General features: G+C 34.4%; 1 protein-coding gene across 7 annotated transcripts; it reads right to left on the reverse strand.

Annotated features, from left to right (window-relative positions):
* Positions 1–7,993: 7,993 nt before the first annotated feature.
* On the reverse strand, positions 7,994–14,334 carry LOC107762534 (mitogen-activated protein kinase homolog NTF3-like). 7 transcript variants are annotated; one of them, XM_016580894.2, is made up of 5 exons: positions 13,853–14,313; positions 13,570–13,657; positions 13,038–13,435; positions 12,358–12,784; positions 7,994–8,955 (listed from the first exon to the last, which is right to left on the reverse strand). In XM_016580894.2, exons 4-5 carry the CDS (start codon positions 12,778–12,780, stop codon positions 8,260–8,262), a joined length of 1,119 nt encoding a protein of 372 aa, XP_016436380.1. In that variant the 5' UTR covers positions 12,781–12,784; positions 13,038–13,435; positions 13,570–13,657; positions 13,853–14,313; the 3' UTR covers positions 7,994–8,259. The 7 variants fall into 7 exon arrangements, with proteins under 7 accessions (XP_016436380.1, XP_016436382.1, XP_075088641.1 ...); XM_016580896.2 differs by having other exon boundaries at positions 13,570–13,654; positions 13,853–14,309; XM_075232540.1 differs by having other exon boundaries at positions 13,344–13,435; positions 13,853–14,201.
* Between the last annotated feature and the right edge of the window lie 834 nt (positions 14,335–15,168).

Raw genomic sequence — 15,168 nt, forward strand, 5'->3', positions numbered from 1 at the left:
CTCGAATCTTCAAACGAAGATTCGAGAAGGTGGGAAGGGATTCGAGTTACGTGGTTAACAGATCCGTGTTCCGGATGGCAAGGGGGTTCTATGGTGTTAAGGGTGGGGTCACCGGCGTCCGTGCCGCCGGTTTTCATGGTGAAGGATACAGGGGCGGCTAGGGTTTTTGAGGGGGAATGGGATGAGGACGAAGGTGACCTAAAGCCGGGGTTCGGATAGGGGGGCAGGGTAAGGTTATGAGTTTATATAGTTGGTGGGTAGGTGGATCCTGGCCGTTAGATGAGGTGTGATGAAGGGCCAGGATCCTTCGACTAACAGGGAACGGCGTTGTTTCAAGGGTAAAGGGTTGGGGTCGGTCCGGGTGAGACGGGTCGGGTCTGTTAGTGGGTTTGGGGTGAGAGATCTTGGCCGTTGATCAATCTGAGATCAACGGCCCAGATCAGACTGGATCAAAACGGCGTCGTTTGGAACGCCTCCTAAGGTCAGCTGATCTGGACCGGGTTTACATGGGGTTTGGGCTGAATTTGTTTGGGCTTTGAATTTAAAATGAAAATCAGCCCAAACTGATTTTCGAACCCAATTTTGCAATTTTGCACTCTCTCTTTTATTATTATTATTTTTTTATTTTATAACAAAACCTAAGTAAATCAAATTAAAATTAAATAAACACTTAATACAATTATTTGCACACATATATCAAAATATTTAAAACAGGTAAAATCAAACAAAACAAAAATCACGAACAAAGATGCCTATTTATGATTTTCTATTTTAACAACCGGATTACGGTTCAAATTACGCATGACACATACATTTTTTATACTTTGTTTTAATAAAATGGGCAAAATGGGCAAAAATCGTAAATAATTAACAAAGTGCCATGTAAAAATCCCCAAATTGTACAGCAGGACCAATTGTTATTACTTTTTATTTCTTTTGGAGCGATTGTCGCGCGAAACAAAAATCACGTGCTCACAATTAGCAGATATATGCATAATCCAGGAAAGAAGCATTGGCAAGCTGTGAAGTGGATTCTACGGTATATTCATAATACTGTAGATGTTGGGTTAGTTTTTTAGCAGGAAGGCAATCAGTCCATATTTGGATATTGTGACTCAGATTTTGCGGGTGATCTGGACAAACGAAGATCAATTACTGGTTATGTGTTTACTTTTGCAAAGGCACCAGTTAGTTGGAAGTCTACTTTGCAGTCAACAGTTGCTTTGTCTACAACAGAGGCAGAGTACATGGTTATTACAGAGGTTGTGAAGGAGGCAATTTGGCTTTAGGGATTGCTAAAAGAGCTTGGTATTGGACAAAAAAGTATCACAATTTTTTGTGATAGTCAAAGTGCTATTCTATTAGCGAAGAACCAAGTTTATTATGTAAGGACGAAGCGCATTGATGTTCGGTATCATTTCGTACGAGAAATCATAGAAGAAGGTGGAATCACGGTGAAGAAAATTCATACTACAGAGAATCCTGCTGATATGCTGACAAAAGTGGTGACTGCGGTCAAGTTTCAACATTGTTTGGATTTGATCAACATTGTTGAACACTGAAGATTGAAGATGAAGACACAACCAAAATTTGTTACTGAGAGAAAATTGAAGATGTGGAATTTTGCCAAGGTGAAGATTTGTTGAATATGTCAAAACATCCCACATCCGTTGGGGAGAAAATTGGGTGGGAATTTCACCCTATAAAAGGAGGCCTAATGTTTAGGATTTAAACACATCTTTCATTTGCCTTCATATCTTCTTAAGTCATTTGTATCTTCTCTCTTAAGTATTATTTCACTTTTTTTTTAAGTGGAACAAAATATTGGTTGTGTCCGAGGAAGTATGCAAAATTGGCCGAACCTCGTAAATTCTGGTGTTCCTTTTATTGTTGCTTTATTGTCTTATTTATTATTTGGTGGCTGTCATAATTTTTGGTATAGTATTTGTGACTCATTCACACTATATACATTTAGCTTCCGCAACACTATTTGCATTAATTGTGTACGTATATAACTTATATCTCTTTTACTTTATTTTAAAGTTATCATTTCAAATTTACTATGAGTAATTCCTTTTAATGGATAGAAGTTAATAAAATAATTGCTCTCATATTGTTTTTCCCTTTTTCTTCTAGAATTACTATTAAATAGTATTTGTTTCTTACAACAACAATAAAATTTAAAACTGAAAAAAACAGGGTGGGGTGGGGAAAATGCTTTTTCTAGACCAAGTATAGATGGTCGGTCTGTGGGGTCAGAAAGGACCTACCTGCAAAGAGAAAAAACAGATGGTGGTTTTGATTTCTAAGTACTTTTTGACAAATGGGACCCTGAACTTCAAGAGAGTATATATTCAGTACAGTATTATACAAGAGATTTCACATGGGCATGAAAAGCAATACTAGTAAATAGGGGCCCCTAAAAGATTATGAGTAGCTTTTAAGTACCTCTCATTTCAGATAATATATAAGGAAAGTTTTCGTTTGCTTCCTCCTTGCAATTTTAAGCATCTATTTAGCTTTATGTCTTTCCCCTATTTTTGCATACTTGTGAATAGTGATTGATCACTCTTTCTTTTTCTCCATTCATGATTCTATGCGAGAAATGATCTCTTATGATAAGTTATATAATATACTATGAATAAATAAGGAAAATTTTACAATATTTTTTTTATGTTTTATTTATCGATATCATATGTTATCTATAATTTGTTAATCTTCCCTATTTATTTCGAGGAGGTATGGATATGAATTATGATGATAGTGTTGTGGTTTTTGCACGTTTGCTTGAAGCCGAAGGTCTATTGGAAATAGTTCTTTTACCTGAACATGATATGATAAAAACTGCATATTCACTATGCTTCCAGGTCTTACTTGTGGGATTACACTAAATTTCTTAGTTGTTATCACATACATAGTACGATGGATTACATAAGAGTACTTTTTATATTTTATGATAAGCACCTAAGATATGCTCTATAACTGATCCTTTATCGACACTTTTAATTTAATCAATAACTAGCTAGACCAAATATAGATCAGTTTAACCGAGAATAATCTAAGGTAATAGTTCTTTGCCGGAACTCACACCTAAATAAGGTAAGAACGTAAAGATATCTCCTACCTTCGAAATTTTCTATAGGGTAATGGGAATTAGGTAATTAATTAATTGTCCGAGAGTTGAGACGCACGTTAGGCATTACGTATGCATGTTTGGAGAGAAAATATGGGAAATGAAAACCTAGCAGAATTAAAGTGAGAATGACTAAGTTTTCATTTATCTGTTTTTACATATGAGGAAAGTGTTTATATCAGGTCCGATTAATCTAGATTCGTATCATATAAATTTCACTAAAAGGAAAAAAAAATTCTATTTCGATTTACTTTAGCGCGGGACCTTTTATTAAGGATAGTTGGATCTTTTTCATCCCACCAGTAACCTTGAGGAGTTTACGTGTCCAGTACAACTTGAAGGTTTGTTAACCAATCATGTTATTATCTTCATTTAGAAGGAATCTCTTTTTCCTTTTTTAATGTACCTAAATTAAAGTATACTTCACTATTTAGGAACTTTAGTACTTGCGATAAGCACAGTTCTATCAATTGGCAAACTGATCTTTTCATTATTTTTTAATTATAATTATAAGTATAGGTAGAGATGTATATAATATATACATTTGACACACATTTTGTCAAAGAATGGATAGAGGAGAAATTGAGAATTAAAATAATGAAGAGAGCTTGCGCTAGCCGCTTTTATTTCAAATAATATTATCCTTCAGTTATTCTTATGCGATATGATTATATCCATGGAGATAAAATAATTTCGCTTTTACAAGAAAAACAAAGGTTGACAACTAAATGACTGCTAATCCTTTTTCATTTTTTCAGAAATTTCGTCAATGTTATACTGCCGACGAAAACGAGATAAACATTGACTAAATGTATTCTTAATTCATATTAATTAATCCTTTGTTGACTAATAAGGATTTGGTTCGTTCACCTTGTGTTCTTTATGTCATTCAAGAAAAAGATCGCAGCCCACAAAAATAACTTTCTCAAAGTGATTAAATCTAATTTCATAGCTTAAAAATTGAGATTTATTCTAATAGTGCAAATCGAAGCACGTGTGATAGTAGTAAAAGAAAGCCTCCAAACTAGAAGCTGACAGAGAATCCACATACTCTCTTTTTTTTTTCCGAAAATTCTCAGCCGCTATCTTTCGTTTATGCATAGGGTAATTTACTCACTGTGCAATAACTAGTAAACTATACAAAAGTATAAATTGTACTAAGCAAATCCGATACAACGAGTTTTCACTGGGGCTGTTGGTAAAAGAAATCGATCCCAAGTTTCCCATATGAGATATCGGTGACCTAACCAACTTAGCCAACCGTATGTAGACTCACATAGACTTTTTTTTCCAACTTTAATATTGTAGTAGCTTATATGGAAAAATATCTTCCACATAAACTTTGTAACTCCAACTTTAGGAGTTGAGACTCAAATATTCAAACCGTTACAAGACCTTAAACTACTTGGAAACTTCCCTCTCAATCAGTAGAATTCATTATTTAATTAGGTAAGACAAAGAATAACAATTAAAATTCAGATTTTACTTTACTTTTTTTATAATCTGGTCTGTCTATAGCCGTCATTGTGGGTGAACAAATTGATATTATAAGATTAGGACATGTCTTGTATGACCGAGTTCAATGAATATACAGCAGGCAACGCAATATCTTATAATTATTCGAAATCTCACAAATTGATATTTTTGGAATCTGCTAAGCATCGATTTTGAATTTTTCTTTTCCACCACTGCCTTGTGAATTCTCGATAGGAAGGTGTAGAGGTCGAGGATTAGGGTTGAAGTTTGACGGATATAATCGTGAGTTTGCCCTGGTCTTACCAATAGTATTAGTACTATTTTTGTATTTTCTGATTCTTAGATCTTTATTTATATCTATAGTGTCGTTCACTTCTCTTATCTTGCTACCTTGTTGTTATTGTTTGTTGTTTCACTTTGACAGTTCCTTGAGCCGATGATCTATCTAAAATAATCTCTCTTGTAAAATATACGGGTTTGTTGTTGTTGTTGTTATACTGCCTTCTAAAATTAGGAATAACTAAAACAAATTATCGGAAATCATATATTTCAAAAACGAATTAAAGTCAAATTAAAATGCTCTATATGTTCAACATTGAACAGACCTAGAAATTCAGATAGATTGTCTGTCAATGCATTCGAAAAATAGTATCTTGAAACAGCAACATTTATACACGTGAATTCGAGACCAAGGGGCAAGTTGATTAAACGATCAGTCAACTCATAGCCTGTTTGGCCAAGCTTATTTTTGGTCAAAAGTGTTTTTTTTTGTTTTGTTTTTGTCAAAAGCACTTTTGGCCTCAATTTGAGGTATTTGGCCAAGCTTCTGGAAGGAAAAAAAGTGCTTTTGAGGAGAAGCAGAAGCAGTTTTGGAGAAACAGAAAAAAGTAGCTTCTCTCCCAAAGCACTTTTTTGAGAAGCACTTTTGAGAAAAATACACTTAGAAGCAGTTTTTTAAAGCTTGGTCAAACACTAATTGCTGCTCAGAAGTGCTTTTCAAACTAATTAGCCAAACACAAACTGTTTCTCACCAAAAGTACTTTTGAGAAAAGCACTTTTAAAAAAAAAAAAAAAAAACTTCTCAAAATAAGCTAATTTTTGTAGTCTAACCAAACGGGCTATCAGTCTGTCAATAAAATGTTACGAGCTGTGAATTCAGTTGTTACTTTTTTGTCCTCAGAAAATTGCGTTGGATTTATTTAATATGTTCCATCAATGTCAACGAATTTTCACTTCGAAATCTAATACGACCCACCAAAATTATTGGAGTAGGCTGAACGCAAAATTAAAAGAAAAAATTCAACTGAAATTAATATGCTTTCATAAGTACAACCTCTTATCTCCAATTTTATTAAGAATTCAAAAGACCTAAAACTATACAACAATAATTTTCTGGGATTAATATGCACATGGACACATGAGAGAAAAGTAGGTTAAAGAAATTTTGCTTGATTGACCGAAAAACTAGGAGATTTTTATTCAGCTACATGTTATAGGTGCGGTTTGATGGGGAACATGTGGGGCAGAATCCACAATATTAAAATATTCACTCAATTAATGTAAATCATTCAAAATGGAACCAATAATTAATTAATTAATTAATGGTAAAAATAACACGGGCTAGCCAGTTTTCGGACCAGTCATTGAAAAATAGCCAGCATTTTCAAAGTTATTGAAAAATAGCCACTATTTTGCTGCAACTCGGAAAGTTCCAGCATAATATATTAGAGATCGACGCACCTGTGTATGAACTTCCAGCATATTATGCTGGGCCTCCAACACGCGAAAAGTTCTAGTATAATATAGTGGAGATTGGTGTACCGGCTCCAATCTCCAGTATTTTATGCTGGACCGGTATATTATACTGGAATTCCAGTATATTATACTGGAGTATTTTTTCGGATTTTGAACGGTGTTTTCGTTCAGATTTATCTTTACATGAAAAGTGACTAAATTTCAATTACTTTTAAAATTGTGGATATTTTTGAATGACCACTTGTAAATTTGTTATTTTTGAATTTCTCCCTAATTAATGGGCAACGATCACTTTTAGCCCGCGACATAAACTATTTACATTAGATAGCCGCAAAAGTATATAAAATTCGTAATTTTTTTCTATGTAACATAAAGAAATGTATGTACATATAAAAAATATATATTTTCTACTATTATTTTAAGAGCGACTATACAATGTCATTTTTCAATTAATAATTAATTCTATACCATTCAGTTCCTTATGGGGTATGGAATGGACATTTTGCTTAATTTAACATGGGCCTAAGACTACGAAATCATCACTTGGGGCATTTCTGTAGATTTGGATTTTTTTTTTAAAATATTGTTCTTGGTTTCTGTACTTAATGATCGTATATCAATTAAAGAGACACCTGTTGGGTCTTCAATTATTTGAGAAGGAAAATGGAACCAAGTTATATACGTTAATGTACAAAATAATTACATTTTCAATATAATTGTAATATGTTCTCAATAGAGACTATGAGTCCTAATTTTGACGCTTCTTAATAGTGGCAGATCTCAATAATCATTATGACTTGACATCGATAGAATAATACCTCCAATTCTGTACGTTCGATAGAGTCAAAGATTACCTTGTTGATCAGCGTACATTGATTACCCAGAAATGTATAATTATCACATGTCTTACGGCTTTCTAACTTTAACACAATTTTTTTTCAGGATGCTTAATAATTAAAAAAAAAAGGATGCTTAATAATTAAAAAAAAAAAGGATGCTTAACATGTTCCCCGTACAAATCTCTATGCTTACAGCTTGTTTGGATGGTTGTCACATGTCATTTCATAATGTATCATTTATATTATACTGCAATGTATATATATTGTTTGATAAGTACCACGTTTGGATAGATTGTAAAGTTTGCCGTTGGTTCATAATGTCACACACCAACAATAAGACGGATAAACTTGCAATATTACTAGTAAAAAAAATAGGATATTGAGTAGAATTATTATATAAAAAAGTAGGGTAAAAGATAAAATATGATTATTTAATAATAAGGAAAGGCAAAATAAGAGAAAAAGTGAGGTATAAACGCAACCACACCAAATCTGTCGTTACATAAAGTGACACTTTTCGTTGTTACGTAATGACAGATTTAACAATACGATACAATAAAGTTTAAGTAAGAATCAAAACAAACAATGTATTTAAAGCAACAATACGATACAATACAATACAACAGGTAACAACCATCCAAACAAGCTGTTAAGAACTTTTCTTCTATGTGCATACTCTGTTACCACTAGATATGAACTAATTTTTAGGCACATAACTGTAAATGTAATTTTCTTATAAACTTGTCTATGTCAGTATCTCAAAGGCAGGTTAAAAGAGCCAACATCAATAAACATCACAATCATGGCAGCACAACAAATAAAACTGCCTTACATTCATGTAGCATAAAAGGTGCTTAGACTTACAAAACCACACATATATACAGATTAAGACGTTACATGCTCGAGAAGTTCAAGCTTATACAAGCAGTTCTTATATGCATCACAGCTCAAACTGTCGATGAATCAAGACTTGATATTATTGAAAGCGCGGAAATCTTATTAGAGATAAGTTACAAAAAGCTCTAACATTACCTCAACAACTTTTCAAGAAGCAGCTCATAGAACAACTTCCATAGCAGCTGAGGCCGCTTCAGGATGGTATTCGAGTATTTCGTTCCACATCATTTCCCTTATGGTCTCTTCCCCTAAGTCCTCATCTATGTCAAGATTGATAGGAACCTGCGCTGGGGGGTCAGTGTTTGGATCATACAAGGGGGACATGTATGGATGCTGAAGTGCTTCGATAACACTAATTCTTTTCGAAGGGTCAAACACGAGCATTCTCTGCAGGAGATCGATGGCCAAAGGATGAGCATGGGGATAGAGACGGGAAAAGGGTGTTCCGGGAGAGTATGGTAGTGATTTGATGTACTTCCTCGCCTTTGGGTTATCGATAAATTCAATATCTTCTTCTCGCTGACTGCCAAGGATGTTGATAATCAGTTTAAGTTGGTTAAGGCATTCAGTACCTGGAAAGACGGGTTTCCTCCCTAAGAGCTCCGCGAAAATGCAACCAACAGACCATACGTCAATCGATGTTCCATAGTTGTCACAGCAAAGGAGGAGTTCCGGAGCCCTATACCAGCGTGTAACAACGTATTCAGTCATAAACTGGTCCTTGCCACTGCTCGTGCGTGCCAGCCCGAAGTCACATATCTTCAGATCGCAGTTAGCATTGATAAGCAAGTTCCCAGGTTTCAAGTCACGATGAAGAATATTTGCAGAATGGAGATATTTCAGACCTCGAAGCAACTGCAGACAAATCAAATTAGTTTCAGCAGTCAAAACAGTTAAATCAGCAGAACTGAGCAGTAGCATACACACAAGTGGACATCTCATTCCTGTTTAAGTTTTAAGATCCTTTTAAGTCCTTTGTTTTTCAGCTCTTATATGTAGCAGCCTGGGGATGCCTACTTTATGAGATTTTTCTCCAATTTATCCACACGGGAAGAAGATAGAGAAATAATAGGGAAAAGAAAAAAGGAAAAAGGAACGGTAAAGCATCCTTAGTCCAGAAAACGCCATCAGATGACAAAGCTATTCCATGGCATGTTTAGGGGTGGGGGCTAGAGATGAAGAGTGCACAGGATAAAGCCATTTCCCATCTTCATGTGTCACACTCTTGGATCACTAACAAAAATGTGTTCCACAAACAGAAACCAATGGAATAAAACCATAACCAACTAAACCGAAGTCCAAGCTTGCTAACAGTGGATTCTGGAAAGAAGGGCAAGGAACCAACATTCTGGAATATAGATTAGAGAAATTCGTATAAGTTGATGGATTAAACCAACAAGAAATGAACGAGTAATGTAGGATATGCACGGAAGGCAGAGACACCTAAAAAATATTGCACAAGACTTTAGCACAGTCTTGTCTTGAAGAGCGAAGCTGGGAAACAGGTATAAATATAATGTGTCAATTGTTAAGTGGTGCTCTACTTTGGCATCTGGATGAGTATATGAGCCTCTGTAAAACTAGCACAAGCTGAGAAGAGGAGCTCATCTAGATAATATTCCAAGGAAAAATTAGAATATTTTCAAATAGATGAGATTCGACTAATGCTTAATCTAATCTTTTATTGAAGGAAGAAGATATTATTAGGACATCATAAAACAGAGAGATACTATAGGCGGAATGGTTCCAAGCAGTAAGCCGGCCACAGATTTCAAACAAAATTTAACCCAAAACAAGAAAAGAAGAAGGTACTTTTACATTTGTTTTTATAGTTTCACGATATTTTGTCTCCATAGGCATGTGATTAAGGAACTACAGCTTTCTGGTACTGGAAAAAGATCCTGCAAGATGCATAACACTTGAGATAAATTGAAAATGTTTTTTTTCCTTTATTTTTTAATCATCCACAACAAGTAGAATAATCTTTCAAGCAAACAAAATAAGAAGAAAAAAGAAAGCAACAACAACAACAACAACAACCCAGTATAATCCCACTTAGTGGGGTCTGGGAAAAAAAAAGAAAGCTAAATTCCCACAATAAATTACGCATCAATATACTTTTATAAGAAGAAGTTCTGCAGTGGATTCATCTGCATAAGAATGGAAGAAGTGATCTTCCAAATATACAAATTCTTGTGAATCTCATCAACGTGGAGTGGAAGGTGAGAATTGGAAGGACAAATGTCCGATCGGAGAAAAGTAGGGATGTTGAAGAACAGACGACATGCAGGGGTTTGAGTGGAATAACAGAATAGGAAGAGTTTGGCTGGGAGGGTGAGCGGCCATGTTGTGTCTCCTACCGGAGAGACCTTATCCAGATAGTAACAATTTGATACGGAACGACTAGTCGTATGTCTTCAAGCATAGTAGAAGCTCTAGATTTACATAGCATCTATATATTCCTAAGCGTGCAAATTTCTTACTGTTATTCAATCACTATTGAAGTAGCTGTAAAAAAATACTTCAGCGTGGGATTTTTTCACACACTCACTCTAATTTAACCTATTATAGCCTATAAGAGGTTACCTACCATTTATTCTAGGTTACCAACCAACGCTATTAAAAAGAATTGCATGCAATTACCTTTTAAGCAACCTATTTTGTAAATATTTCTTTACAGTGCATAGAAGTCAACCTTTTTGAGTATAACCACTTCTATTTATAATAGCAATTAGAAAAAAAAAACTTTGTCAAGTGATAAAGTTGAAATAACGCAAAGTAGGCTAATTTCCTCAATTGATTCAACTATAAAATGATTTATAGCGATAAAGACCAACGGAAGGGAATTAAAGCTCAATTCAGTTCGAGCTTTAACCTCCTTCATATCTTTATTGCTATAGATCATTTTATGGTTGAAAAGTTAACCTACTTATTTCAAGTTTTTCACTTTATCAATTGACATAGTTTTCTCCATAATTTCTATTATAAACGGAAGTGGGTTAATACCACAAACTTTTGAGTTTTATGCACCGATGGTGTAAAATAATATTTACACAATAAGGTCACTTAAAAGATAATTGCAGGTAACTCTATTTAATAGGATTGATCGATAATCTAGAACAAATGGTAAGTAACCTGTTGTAATAGGTTAAATTATAGTAATAGTGTGAAAAAATCATGACAGGTTCAGTGCATATAAGTTATCCATACTAAAATTATTTTTTACCGCTGCTCTAGTGGTGGTTGAATAACATTAGGAGATATGCATGCTTAGGAATATATAGGTGTTATGTAAATCTATAGCTTCTACTATGCTTGAAGACTGACAATGAAACAAAACAATCAGATAATAGCACACAGATCATGTACATAGATGGATATTCAGGAACTTAGACAACACTCACCTTAGTTAAAAACTAGATAGCGTAGAGAACCCTCCCCCCCCCACCCCTCCCTTTCAACGGAGAGCCTTGTGGGAAATGAAAATCTTATTTAAGAGAAAATACAAATTACTACGATATTGACTTTAGATTCCCAGGCAGAAAGGAATGCACCTCTGTGATTTTTATCTGCTTGGACAACATTCAGTTACATGACTGTTAAATAATTTAGGCCGTTAAAATGCACAACGTTCACTTGATAAACAGAAAGTATGCTTCTTCTCTCTTCTACTAATCCAACAGGCCACTTGGTTATTTGTTCGACTAACCTTTAATGGCAGTGCTATAAGTAAAGAAAATCATAAAAGATTGAGAAGTAAAGAAGATCAAGAGGCCGACAAATAGCAACCATTGAGTAGATTTAGGCTCACATCAGTATCCATATTACTATACTCCTTCTAAAGCTAGCACCACTTGGATGACTGACGCGTCGAAGAACATAAGCAATTGTCCCAGTTAGAACACGAACGTCAAGGTCTATCAACTCACCCTCAAATATGGTATACCTCAGTTTAATCGTAGGAACAAGACAATCACGATGAGGATTGAAGCAAGAATATTTCCTCCAAACATCCACACCACAACCATTGGAATTCACATTTAAGAGAGAGAGAGAGAGAGAGAGAGAGAGAGAGAGAGAGAGAGAGAGAGAGAGAGAGAGAGACAGAGAGACCAATACAAGAAAGAACAAATAGTCGAATGAGTTCAAAGAGAAAGTAAAAGACAGCTACACAAGCATGAAGCTTCTAACTATCATATCCAGATTGTTGCATGTAAGTATGTAACATAGATAGCGCTCTCCCTGGGATAAAAGTACCTGGAATAGGAAATACTGGCAATGATCATTTGAAAGTGTTTGAGAGGATTTGATTATCTGATGTAAATCAGTATCCATTAGTTCGTAAACCAAGTAAACATCTTTGAAACTTCGCCTGTGGATTGGCATCATCACATCTTTCAGAGCAATCACATTTTCGTGTCTAAGGTGGCGAAGGAGCTTTAGCTCACGCAAAGTTCTCAGAGCATCAATACGGTTCTCAAAAGCATTGTTTATTTTCTTGATTGCAACCTTCTCATTGGTTACCCTGTTAACGGAAGAACAAACAATTCCATAGGCCCCTCGACCAATAGGCTTAATAGGTACATATTTCGTATCAATTTCAAAGAGGGATTGCCACATAGAGTAGTAATGCTTCCCTGGGGTCCTAATCCCATTAGGAGGCTCAACTGGAGTTGCCATATTCCTGAAATTGTGGCAAACCAGGCATAATGAGTTAGGAAAAAATACCATAAAACTTTTTCTACGCGTAATAACTTAGGAAACATGAGGCATAAGTTGCTCGTTTACAAAAATATTAACCATTAATAAACTCCAAAACCAGCTAAAAAAGCAAAGGAAAGGAAAGTGCTTGTAAACTGATCACAAAAATTTATGAGCAAACTGAACATACTGAACAACCACCCAAAAATGCAAAGAACTAAATTACATTAGTTTACCTCCCTAATTCTGATGCCTACCACTCTTTGCGAGCGTGACTTTCATAATTGGCAACTCACATAATTGGCAACTCATTTGTTCACAATAGTTTGAAATTCAGCTGAAGCACTGCTTATGATCTAAATGCTTGGAGCAAACAACTTGCAGTAAGACGTCTTAAAACCATTCCCGAGTAAATGAGGAATGGTTTTCCAGCTTTCCCTTACAGAAGAGCACAACCTATTGCAGACCTAAATAAACTAATAAAAGTATCTTCTCTTTAATATCTCCAGCTTTTAAATGAAGCAGCTCACACAATTCAATACCAGTAAGATCATAAAAGCTCTCTCCCGAACGGTAACTTCTTGATTAATGCCATAACATTCCAACCATATCCAACCATTAATATCTTCTAAATCTGTATGAAAATGTGGAGATTACAAGAAGAACCATTGTTACTAATTTGGGACTTCTATTAACAATTAACTTAGTAAAGTACTTATTTTTCTGCTTAATCAAATTGGATAAATCATGGCAAAGGCAGAAGCTTACAACAACAACAACCGGGTCCGGGGAGGGTAGTGTGTACGGCAGATCTTGACGCTGTTTCCGACAGACCCTCGGCTAAAAGCAGAAGCTTCTTTTATAAATATAAACAAGAAAGTTAATGTTGCTCACGGACCATGTCAAATTATCCATATTTAGGAAAAGTAGTCAAAAAAACAAAGAAAGAAAGAAGCTTTAATAGATAAAATTTGCTAATTAATGATGCATAGTTTCACTGATCTCACAAAACAAATGAAATTGAAAACAAAGAAACTAAAAAAGCACTCACCTTTAGTGTATACTCAGCTTATACCCCTATAACTTCACCGCAAAAAGCTCATCTTCTTCAACCCCATATCATCAAAATTCAAACTTTTGAAACAATTTCTGTTCAATTCAGCTTCAGAAAGCAAAAAAAAACCCTTTTCAAGAAAACCTCATTTACATTCAAGTAGAGTTGATTTCGCATTTCCCAATTCTGTGGCTCAAAAGAAACAAACCCTAGTTAGCTCACCTAGAAAACGGCTTTCCCAAAAATACCCAACAAGAATCAGATCAGAAAAGATCCAGATTAATTAGCCTCACATTTCTTTGTTTTCTTCATAATTTAGAAAGGGGATAATATATACTATAAATATATAAAAGATTTTGGGATATTCTCTTTTTCTCTCTCACACATACACACACAGTAACTGTTGATCCGTTATCTTGTCGCGATCAGAGTGTAATTGTCTGAAAGTGGATCACACAGTGATGAAGTTGAGGACACATTCACTTAACTTAGTTCTAAAATTGGATATTATATTATTCATATTTATTTTTCCCATTAACTTTATCATTATTAGCACACTCTCCTCTTTTCCTTCACTTTTTCAAATTTTGCTTGCTATCTATTTTTAGCTGTATCTCTTCATTAATATTACTCTATCAGTATCAGCCAAATCAAATAAAAGCTTTTATAAAAAAATAATAATATTGTTCATCTTTCAATTTCTAACTTTTTTTCTCACAAATATATTTTCTATTGTCAAAAATATGCTCCTTTTGGCATACTTTTGGGACTATAAGTGCTTCATTTGTAAGATATAATTTTAAATATATACCTTCTAAAGATAAGGGACTATTTTCAATTTTTATCTTGAAAATAATTATAAGTGAATCATGTGAAGAAGTAAGTGACCAACTCCCTCAAGTAGGGGCAGCAAATGGACGGGTCAGATCAGATATAGGCGGGTCGAAAACCTATAATGCAAAACGGATAATAATACGGATAGAAAATGGATTAACCGACGTATAATATAGATATCCATAACTTCTTGAATATAATCATTGATCACTTTTGGGGGAAATTTTTAGTCTCACAAACTTGAGAAAATCCCAATTTGAATCTTTAAAAATATAAAAGTTAAACCCATTGGTTATACATTTCTTAGTGGATAATATTCTTATCCATATTTGATCTATATTTAAAAGATCATTATTTAATTCATATTTAGTTAATAATAAGGAAAGATATTTATTTTTATCTATTTTGCCATGGCTATCCTTAAAAAATAATAGTATATTTTTGTGATAATGGAGTGAAATTGCTCCATTTTTGTGACC

Source organism: Nicotiana tabacum, chromosome 16 (assembly GCF_000715075.1).
Source record: "Nicotiana tabacum cultivar K326 chromosome 16, ASM71507v2, whole genome shotgun sequence".
In the NCBI taxonomy this organism is placed as follows: Eukaryota; Viridiplantae; Streptophyta; class Magnoliopsida; order Solanales; family Solanaceae; genus Nicotiana; species Nicotiana tabacum.